The 22093-nt window shown below is 44.8% G+C and overlaps 1 protein-coding gene across 5 annotated transcripts; it reads right to left on the bottom strand.

Moving 5' to 3' along the window:
* Positions 1 to 1406: 1406 nt before the first annotated feature.
* On the bottom strand, positions 1407 to 19125 carry ATXN7L3 (ataxin 7 like 3). 5 transcript variants are annotated; one of them, XM_044296999.1, is made up of 12 exons: positions 19091 to 19125; positions 18151 to 18268; positions 16098 to 16230; positions 13578 to 13749; positions 12480 to 12598; positions 12203 to 12225; positions 10892 to 10937; positions 10435 to 10466; positions 9630 to 9701; positions 6955 to 7070; positions 3877 to 4010; positions 1407 to 2699 (listed from the first exon to the last, which is right to left on the bottom strand). In XM_044296999.1, exons 2-12 carry the CDS (start codon positions 18199 to 18201, stop codon positions 2557 to 2559), a joined length of 1041 nt encoding a protein of 346 aa, XP_044152934.1. In that variant the 5' UTR covers positions 18202 to 18268; positions 19091 to 19125; the 3' UTR covers positions 1407 to 2556. The 5 variants fall into 5 exon arrangements, with proteins under 5 accessions (XP_044152934.1, XP_044152933.1, XP_044152935.1 ...); XM_044296998.1 differs by having other exon boundaries at positions 19021 to 19106; XM_044297000.1 differs by having other exon boundaries at positions 9630 to 9698; positions 19021 to 19106.
* Between the last annotated feature and the right edge of the window lie 2968 nt (positions 19126 to 22093).

Genomic DNA, 22093 nt, shown 5'->3' with positions numbered 1-22093 from the left:
TACAGTGCCAGATGCTTGGGCTATAAGGAGAGTAATGGCCAAGGTGTCACAATAGAGTTCTGGCTTATTACACTGAGGCTGCACCACTGAAATTCTGATGACCTTTCCTATTCTGATTTTATTCCGGTGCAGCGTTGTGATGGAGACCTTCTGTGGATTCAAATCTCCATCCACCGTCATACATTTAGACACATATTAAGGCTACTTTGACACTAGCGTTTTTTGCGGATTTGTCATGGATCTGCAAAAATGCTTCGGTTACAATAATACAACCGCATGCATCCGTCATAAACGGATCCGGTTGTATTATGTCTTCTATAGCCATGACGGATCAGTCTTAAACTCCATTGAAGGTCAATAGGAGACGGATCAGTTTTCTATTGTCAGAGAAAACGGATCCGTCCCCACTGGCTTACATTGTGTGCCAGGATGGATCCGTTTGGCTCCACATCGTCAGGCAGCGAGGCTACTTTCACACTAGCGGCACGGACCTCCAGCAGGCTGTTCCGTTGTGTGAACAGCCTAGTGGATCTGTCCTGCCGCTCCGTCCCCATTGACTATAATGGGGGCGGGGGCACTGAGAGAGGCTGCTGGAATAAAACTACAACATGTCCGACATTTATTCCGGCAGCCTCTTGCCGTGCCTCCACCGGAACCCCACCCCCATTATAGTCAATGGGGACGGAGCGGCAGTCCGGGGGGGGGCACACGTTCACTAGCAGCAGGACTGATCCGACAGGTGAGGTTTGTGCCGCTAGTGTGACAGTAGCCTAAGATGTAGACATTGATTTGGATGGCAATTCTAGTGCACTTATATTCTATTTGCCAAAACTTTACAAAAAGGGAAAAGTTTTCCTAAGAATCTCTTGGTAGTGCAGCCTCAAGCGAACATATCCCAGCACAGAAAAATGCATATTCAAGGCTTCTCATACACTTCTGGTAGGCCTCCTTTAAGCAACCCTAGAAAGCAGATAGTTAGCCACAAGTCCCACACCCAATCTAATGTCTTCTAACATCTACATCAGGGAAGAATGTAATGGGAAGGCTATTCTATTGTTCCTTCAGAGATAAATGGCGCCCACTTGTCTGTTTCCCATTAGCAAATTCTGAGTTGATAGAAAGTGGGGTCCGCGGTGAAGGATCATGTCTTGGCCAGAGTGAAGAGCAGCTCCCCTCTGGAGGATCTGTCCTGTTTTACACAGACCAGAAAAGTGTAATTCTCAGTATCCCCTGTGGCAGCGCTGCAGGGAAGAGTTAGGCCTCATGCACTCGACCGGATTTTTGATCCGCTGTTTTTGAGGACTGGATGCTGACCCATTCATTTCAACGGGGCCACAAAATGCAGACAGAACTTGGTGTGCTTGTCCGCATCCGTCAGTCCTATCCATCTCTGTTTTTCGGCATGCACACAGCCAAACCGCAGAACACATACGGTCATGTACATGAGGCCTAACTGCCAGGTTTCCCCATCGATTACAGCTGAGTGCTCCTTGTTAATGGCACCCTCTTAGTAGTAGGGACTGCCCAAAGCGGAGATTCCATTTAATATGCACATCCAGATGAGCCGCTTGCCTGCACTTGTCAAGTCAAGCTGGGGGTTGCCGTTTCAGCACTGTCTGCTCATTCATATACCCGATGACCGCACAATGGCCACCTCTTGCCCATGACACCAGAACACTGAATACAAGTGCAATCTAATCTCCTGTGTGAACCCTGTCATGCCAAGGAAGAAAGCTGCTGAAGTCCCTTGCCCGTCGCAGACGCTCTTGTGACGGATACTCCCACTATATACACAATGAAGCAGAGCTGCTTGCAAGGAAATACTTAGTGTGAATTTTTAATACGTGCAAGATATCCTCCCACCCTTCACCCGCCGGGGGCAGAAACACTTGGTCGCCCCATGGGCATGTGTCAGGGCCCGCACCCAAACACCTATAGCACTTCTATTTTTCAGAAGTGATGAGGTCACACGTGTTTTTTTTTTTTTTGTTTGTTTCGTTTTTTTCTTGCATGATTTTTTTTTTGTGTGAAAATCTTCAAGTTTTAGGTCTCGCATTCCAGAATGTTCCAGAGATGAGAGTTTTAGCACGGGCAAACTGGAGTCCCGTTGTGTTACACAGTCCAGTTATCTGCTGAAAGACCCCAAATCTCCATTCAACTTCAGCAGCAGGGGTCTAACACTTTTAGTCTCAGCGAAGGACTCCATTATAACCTCCCGTTCGTTCTGTGGTCCCCCCCCCCCCCAACAAACTCCACCCATTATAGTTCTGACATCACTGGCAGCACAGATGCAGCATACAGAACATGGCAGCACGCAGACACCACAAGTGGTGGGAAGGAGGACGTTGCCTCATAGAAGGCATCGTTTTTCTTCCTTTGATATAGGACATGTTTCGTTTTTTTCACAGTAAAGGGTTTATCACGGGAGGGAGGGAGGGAGAGGAGGATGAGCCTGGTATTAACCATTTGCAGCCAGTGGGCTAAGCAGGCAGAGGTAACAGCCCATGTAGACACAGGCTCAGAGCCATAGGATCCATGACACAACGTCTCTTGCTCTCAGTTGAGTTCACTGTACATTCCTGGCGTTAATGGTGCAGGGGCTTTGGGTTTCTTCTTCTTGCTGGCTCCCCCTGCACTACTCATGTTGATGTGACTTGGCTTTTTCTTTTTGGGTTTCCGTGTATCGGAGTTATTTGTACCTAAGCGTAGGATAACAAAGACCAATCAGAATTCAATTACATCTAAGCGGGCGTAAAGCTTTAAAGGGGTATGCTGTGATTTTAAAGGGCATCTGTAAAGCAGATTTGTACCTATGAAACTGACTGACCTTGGCATCTGAAGGCATCTGTGTTGGTCCCATGTTCATATGTGCCCGCATTGCTGAGAAAAATGGGGTTTTAATACATGCAAATGAGCCTCTAGGAGCAATAGGGGCGTTGCCATTACTCCTAGAGGCTTAGCTCTCCCTGCAGCTGTCACGCCCTCTCCACGTTCACAGGTGTGATCACATTTACACTACCTGGTTCTGGCAGTCAATGTCCGAAGGGCACAGCAGTTAAAGAGAGAGCCGAGCCGCCAGGAGTAACAGCAACACCCTCGTTGCTCACAGAGGCTCATTTGCATATATTAAAACTAGATTTTTCTCAGCAATGTGGGCAAATTGGATGCCAAGTACACATGCAACACGTCAGACAGTTTCACAGGTACAAATCTGCCGACAGATGCCCTTCAGGCCTCATGCACACAACCATATTTTCGGTCCGCATGTTTTTGCAGATTAGATGCAGACCGCATGTCTGTATCCATAGCCCCGTTTCCACAAAAAAAAAAAAAAAAACTGAACATGTCCTATTCTTGTCCGTTTTGCAGACAAGGATAGGACATTTCTACAGGAGTTTGAAAAAAAAATATTTTTTTTTATTAAATGGCAGCATGCACACAGCCAGGATCCGTGTTTGGATCAAAAAACAAAAACTAAAATTTCACCATTACTCACCTGTTAAATTTCACCAACAGTCCTGCAGCGTTGAGATCACGTACATCATTTACATGACAGCTGCGTGGTGACGCTTGCATGTACAGCACGTGACAGCTGAGGACCGCGATTGCTAAATCATATTTCTTAAAATCCCACACATCCCCTTTAATTTATGGTTGAAATGGGCCAAACTGATGTACAGTGCTCCTCAATCGCTGGCACTCCCATAGAGATGAATGGAGTGGCACTGGTCATGTGCAACCTGCCTCTCCATTCATTGGGTGGGGTGTTCTCAGGATCGTGGAGGACCAAGCAGTCAGAGCCCCACAGGTAAGAACTTGGCACAACCCCTGTAAGAAGCAGCTGATGTCTCTTAGCCTTCTCGTAAAACCACTTACTCGCTTTGGAGGAGACAGAATCAGATGGCGAGATATCAGAGGAGCCATCCCACGGCAATCGACCCATCAACGCCTGTCCTTCCACCACATCAAAACTGTCATTATCCGTACTGCCATCAGGCTCCGGGAGAGAGCTGCGTGGGAAGGGAGAGGGAGGTGTCCACATCACATTTGGGGCATATGTCAGACATGTTTGCATACATTTTAAAGGACTACGCTAACAGTATAATTTGTGGAGGGCAAAATAAATAAATAAATAAATAATCATATATAATCTTACTTTTCACTGCATTTTTTTTTAATTTTGTTCAAAAACACTGCAACCATATATGTTACTTTAACCCATTCTACCCCAGGCCAGTTTTCACCTTCCTGCCCCAGGCCTATTATTGCAAATCTGACATGTGTCACTTTATGTGGTAATAACTTTGGAATGGTTTTACTTATCTAACCGATTCTGAGACAAATTGTACATCATGTTAGCGGTAAATTGGGTCAATATTCTTTTTTATTTATAAAAATTTTTTAAAAACCTTACAGAAAATTTGGAAACATTAACAATTTTCAAAATTTGAATTTCTCTGCTTTTAAGACAGATAGTAATATCTCATAAAATAGTTACCAGTCAACATTCCCCATAGGTCTACTCTATATTTACATTTAGTAAATGTCATTTATTTTTTAGGACGTTCTAAGGATTAGAATTTAAAGGAAATGTCCAAAACAGCACCAATTGAGATATAAAGTGATTTTGTGGGGCTTACATAATATAAACCATCCATAAAATTACCCCATTTTAGAAATGACAACCCTCAAATTATTCAAAACTGATGTTACAAACTTTGTTAACCCCTGAGGTGTTCCACAAGAGTTAAAGAGGACTTTTCACCGGATTTTATTAATTGAGATAAGTACCTGTAGCCAGGGTGAAAAAAACCTCTGCGCCTTAGACTTTCCCCCCACATTCATCAGCGCAGTGAGTGCTGTGAACGGCACAGGCAGCACAGCGATGCTGTCTGTGCCTTAAAAATGACCAATAGCAAAGCTCCTTAGAGCCGCTGGAGAGGTAAGGAGCTGTGGACTCATGTGATTGGTCCCCGGTCACCCTACTAGTGACCCTGCTCCCCCCTCTTCCTGTCACCCTACAGGGAAGAAGCTGAACAGACTTCACTGACTATGATGGGATCTGTTCAGTTTCCATTCACGATCCTTCCTTTTTACTAGACACAGAAGTGCTGCAATTCAAGGATTTTTTGTCTGTTCTTTCGACAAAATCTGCAACAGAGGCTCCAAACGCAGCCTCCAACGCAGATTTGAAGGCGTACATATTATGTATTTTAGTAATGCTAACACGTGCCCCCTCACAGGGTTTGCATCTCTTTCTGGCAAAGCAACCTGGTTCTGGACCGCAAAATTTATACCATGTCTAGTGCGGCCCTCAGATGAAAAATGGTTGGGCACCACTGGTATAGATGAATATAGCCTGAACCCTGTGATAAATATGGTGCAGGACTAACAGCTTGTCTATGTTTACCTCATTTATAAGATTAGTAAATCTGGGCCAGCATGCTCTGGGTTTGGTAGGGTTTTTTCTGGCTTTTCGCTCACTCACATTACAAATGTTCCAAAAATGCCAGCAAAAACATCTAAAACCCATGGATGTATTTGAGGCCATCAATGTAAGAACAAAGAAACTTCTTTAAACCTCAACTGCATCAGGATGTGAACAAAGTCTAATGCCTAGGTAGGTGCAGCGGCCTGAGGCCTCATGCACACGGCTGTTGTTTTGGTCCGCATCCGAGCCACAGTTTTGGCGGCTCGGATGTGGACCCATTCAATTCAATCCGTTGCTCCGTTCTGTGGCCCCGCAAAAAAAAAAAAAAAAAATGACATGTCCTATTCTTGTCCGCGCTTTGCAGACAAGAATAGGCAGTTACATTAAGGCCTCTTTCACACGGGCGTCATGTTTTTTGCCCGGATAAGAGGCGGGTGCGTTGCGGGAAAATGCACGATTTTTCCGCGCGAGTGCAAAACATTGTCATGCTTTTTGCACTCGCGTGAGAAAAATCGCGCATGTTTGGTACCCAGACCCGAACTTCTTCACAGAAGTTCGGGCTTGGGATTGATGTTCTGAAGATTGTATTATTTTCCCTTATAACATGGTTATAAGGGAAAATAATAGCATTCTGACTACAGAATGCATAGTATAATAGTGCTGGAAGGGTTAAAAATAATAAAAAAGTTAACTCACCTTCTCCTCTTGTTAGCGTAGATCCCGGTCTGTTCTTTAGCTGTGGACTGAATGACCTGTGGTGACGTCAGATCACATGGTCCATCACCGTGGTGATGGAGCATGTGATCTGACGTCATCAAAGGTCCTTTAGCCACAGCTAAAGAACAGACCGGGATCTACGCTAACAAGAGGAGAAGGTGAGTTAACTTTTTTATTATTTTTAACCCTTCCAGCACTATTATACTAAGCATTCTGTATTCAGAATGCTATTATTTTCCCTTATAACCATGTTATAAGGGAAAATAATACAGTGAATAGACTGTCACCTAGAACCCATGCGTGAAAATCGCACCGCATCCGCACTTGCTTGCGGATGCATGCGATTTTCACGCAACCCCATTCATTTCTATAGGGCCTGCGTTACGTGAAAAACGCACAAAGAGGAGCATGCTGCGATTTTCATGCAACGCACAAGTGATGCGTGAAAATCACCGCTCGTGTGCACAGCCCCATAGAAATGAATGGGTCAGGATTCAGTGCGGGTGCAATGCGTTCACCGCACGCATCGCACCCGCACGGAAAACTCGCCCGTGTGAAAGGGGCCTAAAGGTTGTCCATGCTGTTCCGCAAGTTTTGCGGATCAGCAATTTGCATTTAGCCTGACAGTTATGGTCTGCTCCAGGTTGCTTCACAGTACTTGAGGTAGGTAGTACTGGTTCTGCTTGTAGGGACCTCAGACATCCTCTTTTTATTATTTCCAGCTCCAGTCAAGCTGGGATTATGTAAAATTCAACAAGTGTTTTATTACAGGTTCACGGGTCTAGAACTATACAGAAATCACTTACGCTGAAGATCCGAGGAGGTAAACCCGAACTGACCTCCGCTGATCATCAGTATGTTGGGGGCAGCGTAGAGACCTGGTACACATCTTCTTGGTATGCTCGGATATTACACCACATTGCTAGGAATGAAAAACACATTTTAGTGACACATTTGAGGCTAAAGACTTGTGTTTTTTATGTTCTTCAAACACAAGAGTTGGGCATGATGGTGCCTGCAGTGCCACACCCCCAGCTTGCTTCAGTAACAAGCTATGCAAGGTGGCATCAAGGTTTGCCACCCAAGATACTTATGCCACAACCGGCAGTAACAACACTGGAAATACCAGTATACAACGTATGATGTGTATGAAGGCCTTGTGAGGAGGTGTTGCTATGACTCAATTGAAGATCATTCACACAAAGAAGCTGAGCGCTTATTACATTCATGCTGGAAATGGCCCCCTTTCCTAGGCGTAAAGAGCCCTGTAGAAACCACTTGACATAATGCACAACGCTATGTATACGATGCAGTTAGAACATAGGGGCCTCCTTCATAGGGAACCTGTCATCACATATGCAGCCCTTAAACCACCACCATATTGTAATATATGTTAGGCTGGTAATAGGTTTGTAAGGATGTCACTTTCTAAAATATCACTTTCAGCACAAATGGAAAAAAGAAAGTTATGAAGCAGCACACTGCATTGTGAATAGTTATGTGGGCGGTCGTGGTCTCCGGAGTAGTCATGCAGAGCTCTAGCGAAGTATGGGTTACAGGCCTCTGCTTCATCTGCGCATGTTCCGGATGCTGCCAACATCGTTTATGGGCTTCATATTTTATGTCAGATTCCCTTTTCAAAGAATGCTCCAGATGCCATTTTTCCAGGGCACTATACCTTGGGTATACTTAAAGGGCCGTTCCCATCTGGGCCCCATAAAGGTCTGACAGGTGTGGGTCTCACCTTGGGACACATTCCCATCTCAAGAACGAGGCTCATTCACTTGCTACAGAGAACGGAAAGCAGCATGTGCGGCTCTCTCAGTTGACTGCTATGAGACTTCTGAAACTAGCAGTGCGCTAGTCCTATATTAGTGAATGGCGATCTGTGCATGCGTGACCTGCTCTTCATTCACTGCAGCGCCCAGTGAGGTCCTGTTCAAGATAGGTCATCAACGTCCAAATGGGAATACCCCTTTTAAGGCTATATAATCTTTGGGGGATTTAAAAAACTATACTTGCACTGCACCTATTATGGGCTAAAAATCATTTTTCTAATAGGTTTTCATTAAACATTCTGCTCCGATTGTCTTCTATAGACATACGCCTGTCCCCTGGTCAGTGAAATCAGTCAGAGAAGCAGCGTGATGGCGGACTGTCTGGCTTTTATCTCTATTCTCCTAAGTGATTATCACTCATTAAAGGGGTTCTGCACTTTCATTTAACTGATGATCTATCCTCTGGCTAGATCATCAGCTGTTTGAGAAGGCAGCGGCGCTCCAGCAGCGCCGCGGCCTTCTCGCTGTTTACAGCCGGCCCAGTGACTTCACGACTAGTATCAACTAGCGTGGGGGGGGGGGGGCTAGGCTCTGTTCAGTTGAATGGAGCTTAGCCCCGCCCACGCTAGTTGATACTAGTCGTGACGTCTGTGGGCCAGCGGTAAACAGCGAGAAGGCCGTGCTGCTGGAGCGCCGCTGCCTTCTCAAACAGCTGATCGGCGGGGGTCCCGGGTGTCGGACCCCTGGCGATCAGAAGGATAGATCATCAGTTAAAATGAAAGTGCAGAAGCCTTCTAAAGCTGAATTATGGTTAGGCCTCTTTCACAAGAACAAGCTTTCCATCCGGATGTGATGCGTGTAGCAAACGCATAGCATCCGGACTGAATCCTGACCCATTCATTTTTATGGCTCTGAGTTTTTCACCCATCGCCTTTGCGTTCAGGAGAAAAAATTAAATAAAAATAAGGTTCTATATTGTGAGTTTTTCACTCAGCTCTGGCTCCATAGAAGTTAATGGAGCTTGCGTGAAAAACGGAAGGCATCAGTATACAATCGGTCAGATGCAATGCATTTTTTATTGAAGGTTGTTAGGAGATGTTATTCTGTTATTCTTCAGTTTTCCCCTCATGCACGTGAAAAAAAAAAAAAATGGATACAATCCGTCTGGGGGAAAAAAAACGCAATTGCAGAATTAACTGATTCAGATGTTCCCCGAAGAGATCCTGACACAATCCGTATCGCTCGTGTGAAAGAGGCTTCAGGCTCTATTCACACGTCCGCAATTCTGTTATGCATTTTGCGGAACGGAATTGCGGACCCATTTATTTCTATGGGGCCGCGCTATGTGCTGCCCGGATCCAGAATTGCGGATCCGCACTTCCGGGTCCGCAATTCCATTCCCGAAAAAAATAGAACATGTCCTATTCTTGTCCGCAATTGCGGACAAGATTAGGCATTTTCTATCAAGTGCCGGCGATGTGCGGTCCGCAAAGTGCGGAACGCACATTGCCGATGTCCGTGTTTTGCGGATCCGCAAAACACACACACTGATATGTGAATGGACCCTTAGTTTGGGAAGATTTCACTTTACATTGATATATCGTGAAGATGCAAAATCTACAGAAGAAATCAGTTTCAAAAGGCAAAAGCTGGGGAGTGAGCCTGACGCAAGGCATGGCAGGCTAACGAGGACGTTCTCTTACCGTAGTTAGCAGGGTATGTAACTCCTCTGGACCCAGATTTTCATAACTAATTCCTGAACTGCTACTGTACTGCTGTTGAGAAAAGATATAAGATCATGAAAAATCTGCACAATGCTCTGCCGTAAGCGTGCACGTCATTTTGGCGGCTGACAATTCTTAGGCCTGGTTCAGATCTGCGACGGGGATTCTGTCAGGAGTCTCCATTGCTGATTCCAACAAAAAAGTGGGACAAACATGGAAGTATTTTGTCTGGCAGAATTACGTAAACCCAACAGATCCCAATACAGTCCATGTGATCCGCTGGGCACGGCTGGTGTGCTGCATATATTGCATCTGGTGCTTCATTTATTTTATTTTTTGTACAGTTACTATACTAGGACAGGAGAATGGATTAGCGACGCAGATGTGAACGTAGTCATAAGAAAAATTATGGATTTAATAAAATACCAATAAATTTCTATTTTTACAACAGTATGTGCATCAAAATGACTTCCTCCTTCCCCCCCTAAATGGGCACAAAGAAACTGATTGTCCTCTGCTCTGCAGTTGAATGGAATCCATTGTTGCCTGTTATCAGCCATTTCAGGCTAGGGAGATGCTGACTAATGCTCGTCAATGTGATGACTGACAAATAGTGGCTCTAAGCTGCAGTACCAGGCACAGCCACACATACATGAATGGCGCTGTGCAGCAAACCACTGCTGATTAGTGTTATTGCTTTGCCTAAGAATTTCATCAAATGACTAACCAAATAAAAAAGAAAAAACATAGATAACCACATCTACATGGGAGTTATAAAAAGTACCTTAAACGAGTCTGTGTTTACGGAGAGGTCCCCTAGGAGAATAGGAAAAGGATGAACTTTTGATAGAACATACAGTGCAGCCTCCAGAGGCAGTAAATATCCCCCCCTCCCCCAATACTATTAGGACTCATGCACACGACCATATGTATTTTGCGGTCCACAAAAAATACGGATGACTTCTGTATACATTTCGTATTTTGTGGAACGGAACAACTGGCCCATTATAGAACAGTCCTATCCTTGTCCATAATGCAGACAAAAATAGGACATGTTCAATTTTTTTTTGCAGAACGGACATATGGAAACAGAATGCACACGGCGTAACTTCAGTTTAGTTTATTTGCAGACCCATAGAAATGAATGGTTCCGCATATGGTCCTCAAGAGAAAAGTTCTCTTCTAGTCTATAGAAACGGAGAGGGCCAAGTGTTAGTTCTTACTTTAAATGTACAACTTACCATTTTTGTGTTTTATAGATTTTGATCGCCGCGGAGAGTTTGGATTCTGAAAGTAGAATGAAAATTATAAAACCACATTGATAGTGTATGAAAAAAAAAAATAAATAAATAAAAAATAATCACCAGTCTTTGTTCGTAGAGCAGGAGCGTGTACAGCGACGACTAAAGTGTAACAGCTCTGGTTCTTAGAACAGCCTTTTGCTCTACAGCCAGGATCAGAGGTAGCTCCAATCCCAACTCTTAACCCTGAAGTATGTGAGCAGGGCAGGATCAAAGGGGATTTCACCCTCTGATTGTGTCCCAGTGATCTGATCTGAGTAAACCCTCTGTAGTCAGCCCTGAAGATCTAGAATAGTCACCAGAACTATAACTTCAGTAATCCTGCTGTTAGGACACACCAGTGTTACCCTAACCACAGCCTGTGCCACAGAGACACAGCATAATCTATCAACGTACAGAAGTAAGCCAATACATTATAAGTAAATATAAAAATTGAAAGTACCAAAAAATAAAATACTAAAAAAAAAAAAAAAAAAAAAAAAAAAAAAAAAAAAAGAAGAAAAAGCTACACTTAGGTATCCACACGACCAAAATACTCTGAACAATTAATTTACCAGGGAGAAGGAACGCCCACTAGTGAAGCTGATGTCTCCTCCCATCGCTCCGATAGTAATCAGCAGCATGTGGAGCAGGAGAGGAGACAGTAATGGGGCACTGCGGGCGAACGGAGCGGCGCCCAGGACTAATGGTGAGTGCTGAGACATCGCTGGGCGCCGCTCTGTGTAGGAAATGGGAATAGTCCCATCATTGATGGCTCAGTGCGCCCGCCCCTCCCTCCTCATTGGTGGCGCAGTGCGCCCGCCCCTCCTCCGCCCCCTCTCTTCTCATTGGTGGCAGCGGCAGCAGCACAGGGGGAGGGAGGACAGCTTCCTTCTCCCTGTGCTGCTGAGAGAACATGAGCGCGCCGATAGCAGCGCGCTCATGTTCAGAGATACTAGACTGCCGGGCCGCAAAAATATTCATTGCGGGCCGCATGCGGCCCACGGGCCGCATGTTTGACACCCATGGCTTAAAGGAACACTCCAGGCATAATTAATACATAGCTGTATGCCAAGTGCTGTGCTTGAGGGAGTGGAGCATGACACAAATCCTCTGGTGTTCTTCCCCGCTCATGCTCCACCTCCATCAGGTCCTGCACTAGGTATATAACACGGAATATAAATTCCTTTACATAAAATGTTGCTTTACTTCTATGCAAGGTAAGATATTTTTGTATTTGACTTAAGGAGACAGAGTAGGAAAATCTCTTACCTTTTCTGATTTTCTCTTCTTAGCTACAGAAGGAAGGTGGGCACAGATATAACAGGAGTAGTGATCCAGGACACAGCAGGGGAGGAGGAAACAACATGGGAACAGAACATATTGAGTAGAAAAGGTTTACCAGGCAGGACAAAGAAAAGGAACACAAGACACAGAGGAAGGGCGAAAAAAAAAGGAAAAAAAAAACAAAACAAAAACTTTCAGTTTGGGTCAATGTATGGAACAAAAAAATAATGCAGTATAGTAATAAATGCAGCGTGTTAGTTACCTCCAGATTGACTAAACGCACCTTTCTTCTCTGCTCCATATGACCAGTCATTATCATTGACATCGTCATTGTCTTCCTGGTCACTCTCAGACTTATTCATATTGTTGCTGCTTGCAATCCTGAAAATCAGTTACAAGTCCATAATCAATCTATGGTCACAGGACATGTCATGTAGGTACAAGCGCCTGCCACTGCAATCAGCCTGGGTTCAACCCAAGAAGTCCAGGACACCATGCAGTTTCTGCGGCACTGTAAGAAGCCATCTATTGATTGGAGCAGGGAAGGTCAGTCCCCAAACTTAGCGCTTAAAAATGAGATTCAACTGATCAGCTTCCCCGAGCTCCAGACACATGTGGTAGTACACTTCACATGCAGGGAAAATGTAGCACTTATATGCTGGTCATTCAGGTAAATGGTTGATCGTATAGGCCTGATTCACAGAATGAGAACCACTGTTAGCCGTGAGTGGAGGGTCCTGAGGTACAGATTTAAAGGGGCTTTTCCACTTAGAAAAAGTTATCCCCCATTCACAGGATAGGGGATAACTATTAGATCGTGGGGGTCCTACCGCACCAATCACGAGAACAGGGAACCCATACCTCTTGGAGCTCGCCTGAAATGGACGCAGAGGCTAGCCAGAAATATGCGTCGCTGCTCCATTCGTTTCTACAGGAGCGGTAGAAATAGCCGAGCACTGTACTCATCTGACAAAGTTTTGGGATCCTGTCCAGATGAGTTAAGTAAATTCACAGGCCATTTGTATTATGAGTGAAATCCTCCAGTCATGAGAGTCATCTTAAAAGATAATGGGGGGGGGGGGGTTGTAACCCAGCTTTTCTAGGCACCAACTTAACATTCAGGAATATGGGAAAGCTGAGTGCTAACCCCATGGAAACTAGAAAGGAGGCCATATTGATCACCAAGCTTTAGAAATAGATACAGATAAGAATCAGTTATGCCTATCTAAGTGGGGGGGGGGGGGGGGGGGGGGCGGAATAACTGCATGCACAATTCAGCTTTTCCTTCCACGTGTCTGAGAGGAGAAGGGCACACATTATCATTACAGACTGCCAGCAAGCCCCCCTTTTCCCCACTTACCTTCGATTAGCAATGCGGCTGCTGTTCCGGCCCATGCCTAAACATTTCTCGAGGTGGGGGGCAAAGCGTGAGGCTGCTATACTGCGATTACAGTTGGGACACACACACTCTTTGCTCTTCCACTGATTATAGACCTGGCCAAAGATGTCTACACCCGGCTGGTCTATGATTTCTGCAAAAATAGACAGGAGCAGAGGAAAACAAAATGAGAACAGAGGCCGGTCTTCTGGAACGTAGTATGCAGGAATGATGTTCAGTTACACGTCTATGAAATAAACCGGGCAATCTGCTTCTCATAGACCCCGCTGTACTGTTTGTGCTCTGTCACACAAACTGTTAGTCCCATAATACCACTTTCTGTACTAAAGATTGCCTGTTGCTTGTGGGGGTGTCATATTTGGAGATCAGGGGGTGCTGCAATTGAACGACCCATGTAATGCTTTCAGTACACTTGCATTTTTCCGGATCCGGCGTGTAATTCCGGCAAGTGGAGTACACGCCGGATCCGGACAACGCAAGTGTAAAAGAGGCCTTACACGTGCTGTTTGATGTCAAAGACTGACCAGTGACTGGCTGCAGAGTCATGTGTGGTATATGGGCACCTCAGAAGAAATGTAGTATAAAATGAGAATTGTTCAATGTACACCTCAGGGGGATGCCTCTAACATATGCCACTGTACAGGCAGATGTCACCTATATCCTCTGATGTTAAGAGACATACTACACATTATACAGTTAGGTCCATAGATATTTGGACACTGACAAAAAACTTAGTTTTTATTACCTGTTTACTAAAACATATTCAAGTTATAGTTATATAATGGACATGGACATAAAGTCCAGACTTTTAGCTTTCATTTGAGGGTATCCACATTAAAATTGGATGAAGGGTTTAGACGTTTCAGCTCCTTTACATGTGGCACCCTGTTTTTAAAGGGACCAAAAGTAATCGGACAATTGACTCAAAGGCTGTTTCATGGGCAGGTGTTGGAAATTCCTTCATTATTTCTCAATTAAGCACATAAAAGGCCTGGAGTTGATTTGAGGTGTGGTGCTTGCATTTTGAAGATTTTGCTGAAAAGTAAACATGCGGTCAAAGGAGCTCTCCATGCAGGTGAAACAAGCCATCCTTCATCTGCGAAAACAGAAAAAACCCATCCGAGAAATTGCTACACTATTAGGAGTGGCAAAATCTACAGTTTGGTACATGCTGAGAAAGAAAGAAAGCACTGGTGACCTCAACAATGCAAGAAGATCTGGAGGCCCACGGAAGACAACAGTGGTGGATGATGCCAGAAGAATTACCACGGTGAAGAGAAACCCCTTCACAACAGCCAACCAAGTGAACAACACTCTCCGGGATAGACGTATCAATATACCAAATCTACCATAAAGAGAAGACAGTGTTCACTCTGCATGGTGCAAGCCACTCATAAGCCTCAAGAATAAGACTTTGCTAAAAAAAAAAAAAAAAAAAAAAAAAAAAAAAAATATATTATATATATATATATATATATATATATATTTATTTTTTTTCGTAAAAAACCAGCACACTTCTGGAAGAACATTCTTTGGACATATGAAACCAAGATCAACCTCTACCAGAATGATGGAAAGAAAGAAGTATGGCAAAGGCATGGTACAGCTCATGATCCAAAGTATACCACATCATCTGTAGAACACGGCGAAGCCAGTGTGATGGCTTGGGCATGCATGGCTGCCAGTGGCACTGTGTCCCTAGTGTTTATTAATGATGTGACACAGGACAGAAGCAGCTGGATGAATTCTGGGGTCTTCAGAGACATTCTGTGTGCTCAGATCCAGCCAAATGCAGCCAAACTGATTGTCCATCTGTATTATGAAACGCCGACCAATGACCCAAAACACAAAGCCAAAGCAACCCAGGAGTTTATTAAAGCAAAGAAGTGGAATATTCTTGAATGGCCGAGTCAGTCACCGGATCTAAACCCGATAGAGCATTTTACTTGTTAAAGACTAAACCTCAGACAGAAATGCCACAAACAAACAGCAACTGAAAACCGCGGCAGTAAAGGCCGGCCGAGCATTAAACAGGAGGAAACACCGCGTCTGGTGATGTCCATGAGGTCAAGACTTCAGGCAGTCATTGCCAACAAAGGGTTTTCACATTTTATTTACAATTATTTAATTTGTCCGATTACTTTTGAGCCCCTGAAATGAAGGGATTGAGTTTAAAAAAAAATGCTTTAGCTCCTCACATTTCTATGCAATCATTTTGTTCAACCCACTGGATTAAAGCGGAAAGTCTGAACTTCAAATGCATCTGAATTGTTTTGGTCAAAATCCATTGTAGTAATGTACAGAACAAGAATCCGAAAAAGGTTGTCTCTGTCCAAATAGATATGCACCTAAGTGTGTGTGTGTGTGTGTGTGTGTGTGTGTGTGTGTGTGTGTGTGTGTGTGTGTGTGTTTTTATTTTTTTTATTTTATTTAAGATGTGACACAAGACAGATTACACATACATAGTAAATAGCTACCTACCAAAATCCTTCATACTTTCAGGGTCCGTCTCGTCCAGTAAGAAGTATCCGCACTTAACAGCTCTGTGAACCTCAAAACTCAGCCCGAGACACGTGTCCTCCACCAGGTCAGTGTATATGTCATGAGCAAGAGCCTAAGAAAGGGGGGGAATTAGTGTCAGTAAGTGGCACATAAGCATATCCACCAGGCAGATATCAATGTATAACCATCAGGGACTGGTTAAGGTGGTACATAATTCACCTGCATGGGGAAGGGCGTCGGGGAACACCAGTGTGCAGGGAACGCAGCGCTAAACCAGTGCTGTGACCCCCCCTTCATTCTCAGGATCCGGGGGTATACCAGAGGTCGGACCCCCACCAAATTATATATCCTAGTAACAGCACTTTATAAGATGGAATTAACAAAGTAATGTAAGCTACCACCTCCAATGATAAATGTAGACTTGCTAAAATATGGTAAAGGGTGAGTGCATTCAAGAACTCAATTAACTTTATTTATAGTGTCCCTGTGAACACAGGAAAAGCATATTACAGCTGTGTATCCGGACTCAAGCTATCATAGCCATTTTTACTAAATTGTTAAAAAAAAAAAAAGCAGCATTTTTTTGTTGCTTTTTTTATGAATGGGGCAGAGCTGCGCCTAAGTCACGAGACCGATGGTCGTGACGGTTACTGGCTCACAGCAGCGCCGGCGCTTTCTCAATCAGATGATCGGCAGGGGTCCCGGGTGTCAGACCCCTACCGATCAGATGTTCACCATGCTCATCCGACAAAGAGTCGGATAAGGCCCCTTGCACACGAGTGAGTATTCCGTGCGGGCGCGATGCGAACGCTTTGCGCCCGCACGATTCCGTACCCATTTATTTCAATGGGTCTGTGTACATCAGCGTTGGTTTTCACGCATCAGTTCAGCGTTGCATGAAAATCGCAGCATGTTCTATATTCTGTGATTTTCACGCAACCCTGGCTCCATAGAAGTGAATGGGGCTGCGAGAAAACCGCATTGCATCCGGAAGCAAGTGCGGATACAATGCGTTTTTCATGGATGGTTAGTAAGAGATGTTGTTTGCAAACATTCCGTTATTTATCACGCGGGTGAAAAACACATTAAATGGCATTGCACCCGTGCGATAACAACTGAACGCGATTGCATACTAAACTGAATGGACTTGCTTGCGAAATCGCGCAGTTTTCACTGAAAGCATCTGAAACGCATCCATACACGCTTGTCTGCAAGGGGCATAATACCTTTAAGCTAAGGCTACTTTCACACTGGCGTTTTGGTTTCCGTTTACGAGATCCGTTTCAGGGCTCTCACAAGCGGTCCAAAACGGATCAGTTTTGCCCTAATGCATTCTGAATGGGAAAGGATCCGCTCAGAATGCATCAGTTGGCCTCCGTTCCGTCTCCATTCCGCTTTGAAGGCAGACACCAAAACGCTGCTTGCAGCGCCTGACGATGCAGAGGCAAACGGATCTGTCCTGGCACACAATGCAAGTCAATGGGGACTGATCCGTTTTGGCTATGTTACAGATATTACAAACGGATCCGTTCTGAACAGATGCATGCGGTTGTATTATCTGAATGGAAGAGTTTGTGCAGATCCATGACGGATCCACACCAAACGCGAGTGTGAAAGTAGCCTAACAGAGTACAGCGCTCAGTTATTTCCAGCAGTCCTATGCACGACCCTAGGACCCCCAATCTTGCGATCAACAGTCAGACCCCGGTTAAGTGTTGTTCATGGTCAAACACCTGTACAGATAACTGGCAGCTGAATGTTTGGCTGATAGTTATTCCTTCAGAGTGTGCGTGTGTTCTCAGGGAGAATCAGTCGCTGCCAGACACCTCTTACGACTGCTTCTCCCTTGAAAACATCTGCCATCGGGGACGGTGTGGACATCCCAATACACATGAGATGGCAACACGTCACAAAAAGCCCATCCAAGGTGGATTTTAGTGCGACACCATAGACTAGCATTATAAAAAGTGCGATTGTACCCTATAAGTCGCCATGTAGCCGTAGCCTTAACAACACTATTGAGCCGCCTCACCTCCAGTTTACTGTTATCCAGGCCAGACAGAGACATGTCTTCCATTCTCATTTGCGTCCAGTACTTGGGGGATGACAATGCCTGGCCAGGCAGAACATGGGCAGCCACCGCCCGCTATCTGTAATCCAACAGGAGAGAGGACACGTTAACCACATGGGAGACACGCCGGGGGGGGGGAACGACACACACAACCAAACTAAATGCGCCATATATGACACCGTTGAGTAACCAATGCCTCAAAGGGGTGTGGATAAACAGCTCGCAACGCTCACGCCAAGTTAAACACCTGGCATCGATCTCATGACGTGGCATAATGAGGAGTGTGTCCGGTACGCCATGGGTTGCACCTAATGTTTTATACGCTGTGCGCCATCTTGATTTGCAGAAACTGACATTCTGGCCAATGTGAACCGCAACAACCGCCGCCACTAAACGATGCGGCCGACCGGATTTTAGCGGCGGAACATTTCCATTGAGAAAACTGAAAAGAGCTGCGAGAGATATCATGTGACGGGGGTCACTGTGTAGCCTCAGCGTAACCAATGGTGGACAGTGAGGCAGGCAACATAGCTTCTGGGGAACCACAACTCTCAGCAAGCAGTTAACAAGACATACTGTGCTTTGTAGTCCTCCAGAAGCTTGGAAGGCTATCTAAATGACTGGCACTTATGGTTATTGGATAAACCACATGCTGAGCTATTTGCTATGCCCCTGTGCTGCCAGTCTATGGGGAGTAACAGCTAAATACCAGGGCATTGCACAATACACACTGCTATGGGAGTATACAGCAGCCTACAGCAATCCTGGGCACAGAACCAGGGGGTACACAAGTATACGACGCGCCCCTGACAGAGATTTCATTGTTCATACCCAGCATTACCCCCGCCTGCCTCTTCTGTCCGGTCTCCTTAGCACCTAATAGCACCATCCGCCATCTTACCTTACCAGGCGGACTCAATCACCGGCTGAGAAGATCGAGCCAGAGGCCACGCCCCGCTGGGCGTGCCTGTAAACAGCAGCATCAACATCCATGTTCGGCGATCTATCCACTGCGGCACTGGGTGGGGACAAAGTGGGCCAGCCAATCAGGAGGCGGGAAAGTGTTGGGGAAGGTTGAGCGGCTGCCAGTAGGAGGCAGAGGGGGAGTGGTGATAGGGTGTTGTCATGGAAACAGGGCAGTGAGTTCGGTTCGGGCTCATGTGAGAGCAGCATGTTAATGATACTATAGGTACTGGTCGGCGACCCGTCCTTTAATTGTCTTTATCTAGAACCAAGAAATTCCCAATGAATAGAAACCCTTGTGTTTGGTTGATCTGTTTCTGAGAAAGTTGGGTGACTACTGATGTGTCCGGCTCTACAACCTTCCTAGAGGTAGCCAGGCTTTTCATTTTTAAAGGCTGGTTACAAAGCATGATGTACGTCCACTGTGATACCTTCCAAGTACTTCAAGGAGCATTTCTTGGGACTGACTTAAAGGGGTTGTCTGGGCTGCAGATACTGATGACCTGCCCTCAGGATCAGATTGGTGGGAGTCCAGCCTGCGCAGCCACCCCATAGAAAACTACACAGTGCAGAGGATTCTGTCCACTGTATAGTAGGGGTGCCAGGGTGCTGCAGCGCCCCATGAGTATGGGATCATGGTCATCAGTATCTGTAGCCCGGACAATCCCTTTAACCACTTCAGCCCCGCTAGCTGAAACCCCCTTCATGACCAGAGCACTTTTTACACTTCGGCACTACACTCCTTTCACCGTTTATCGCCTTCCACCCAAATGAATTTTACCTCCTTTTCTTCTCACTAATGGAGCTTTCATTTGGTGGTATTTTATTGCTGCTGACATTTTTACTTTTTTTGTTATTAATCAAAATGTAACGATTTTTTTGCCAAAAAATGACATTTTTCACTTTCAGCTGTAAAATTTTGCAAAAAAAACGACATCCATATATAAATTTTTCGCCAAATTTATAGTTCTACATGTCTTTGATAAAAAAAAAAAATGTTTGGGCAAAAAAAAAAAATGGTTTGGGTAAAAGTTATAGCGTTTACAAACTATGGTACAAAAATGTGAATTTCCCCTTTTTGAAGCAGCTCTGACTTTCTGAGCACCTGTCATGATTCCTGAGGTTCTACAATGCCCAAACAGTATAACTACCCCACAAATGACCCCATTTCGGAAAGTAGACACCCTAAGGTATTCGCTGATGGGCATAGTGAGTTCATAGAACTTTTTATTTTTTTGTCACAAGTTAGCGGAAAATGATGATGATTTTTTTTTTTTTTTCTTACAAAGTCTCATATTCCACTAACTTGCGACAAAAAATAAAAAATTCTAGGAACTCGCCATGCCCCTCACGGAATACCTTGGGGTGTCTTCTTTCCAAAATGGGGTGACTTGTGGGGTAGTTATTCTGCCCTGGCAATTTAGGGGCCCAAATGTGTGAGAAGAACTTTGCAATCAAAATGTGTAAAAAATGACCGGTGAAATCCGAAAGGTGCACTTTGGAATATGTGCCCCTTTGCCCACCTTGGCATCAAAAAAGTGTCACACATCTGGTATCGCCGTACTCAGGAGAAGTTGGGGAATGTGTTTTGGGGTGTCATTTTACATATACCCATGCTGGGTGAGAGAAATATCTTGGCAAAAGACAACTTTTCCCATTTTTTTATACAAAGTTGGCATTTGACCAAGATATTTTTTTCACCCAGCATGGGTATATGTAAAATGACACCCCAAAACACATTCCCCAACTTCTCCTGAGTACGGCGATACCAGATGTGTCACACTTCTTTGCTGCCAAGGTGGGCAAAGGGGCACATATTCCAAAGTGCACCTTTCGGATTTCGCAGGCCATTTTTTACACATTTTGATTGCAAGGTACTTCTCACACATTTGGGCCCCTAAATTGCCAGGGCAGTATAACTACCCCACAAGTGACCCCATTTTGGAAAGAAGACACCCCAAGGTATGTCGTGAGGGGCACAGCGAGTTCCTAGAATTTTATTTTTTTTGTCACAAGTTAGCGGAAAATGATGATTTTTTTTCTTTCTCTTTTTTCCTTACAAAGTCTCATATTCCACTAACTTGCGACAAAAATTTAAAAATTCTAGGAACTCGCTATGCCCCTCACGGAATACCTTGGGGTGTCTTCTTTCGAAAATGGGGTCACTTGTGGCGTAGTTATACTGCCCTGGCAATTTAGGGGCCCAAATGTGTGAGAAGTACTTTGCAATCAAAATCTGTAAAAAATGGCCTGCGAAATCCGAAAGGTGCACTTTGGAATATGTGCCCCTTTGCCCACCTTGGCTGCAAAAAAGTATGACACATCTGGTATCGCCGTACTCAGGAGAAGTTGGGGAATGTGTTTTGGGGTGTCATTTTACATATACTTATGCTGGGTGAGAGAAATATCCTGGCAAAAGACAACTTTTCCAATTTCTTTATACAAAGTTGGCATTTGATCAAGATATTTATCTCACCCAGCATGGGTATATGTAAAATGACACCCCAAAACACATTCCCCAGCTTCTCCTGAGTACGTCGATACCAGATGTGTGACACTTTTGCGCATCTAGGCTGCAAAAGTGCCCAGATTCCTTTTAGGAGGGCATTTTTAGACATTTGGATCCCAGACTTCTTCTCACGCTTTAGGGCCCCTAAAAAGCCAGGGCAGTATAAATACCCCACATGTGACCCCACTTTGGAAAGAAGACACCCCAAGGTATCCAATGAGGGGCCGGGCAAGTTCATAGAATTTTTTTTTTTTCGCATAAGTTAGCGGAAATTGTTTTTTTTTTGTTTTTTAGGACAAAAATTAAAATCTTTCATGGACTCAATATGCCCCTCAGCAAATACCTTGGAGTGTCTTCTTTCCAAAATGGGGTCAGTTGTGGGGTGTTTGTACTGCCCTGGCATTTGAGGGTCTCCGCAATCATTACATGTAT

This window comes from Bufo gargarizans, chromosome 6 (assembly GCF_014858855.1).
Source record: "Bufo gargarizans isolate SCDJY-AF-19 chromosome 6, ASM1485885v1, whole genome shotgun sequence".
Taxonomy (NCBI): Eukaryota; Metazoa; Chordata; class Amphibia; order Anura; family Bufonidae; genus Bufo; species Bufo gargarizans.
The sequence above is the reverse complement of the archived record's forward strand: the minus strand, read 5'-3'. Positions and strand labels throughout refer to the sequence as shown.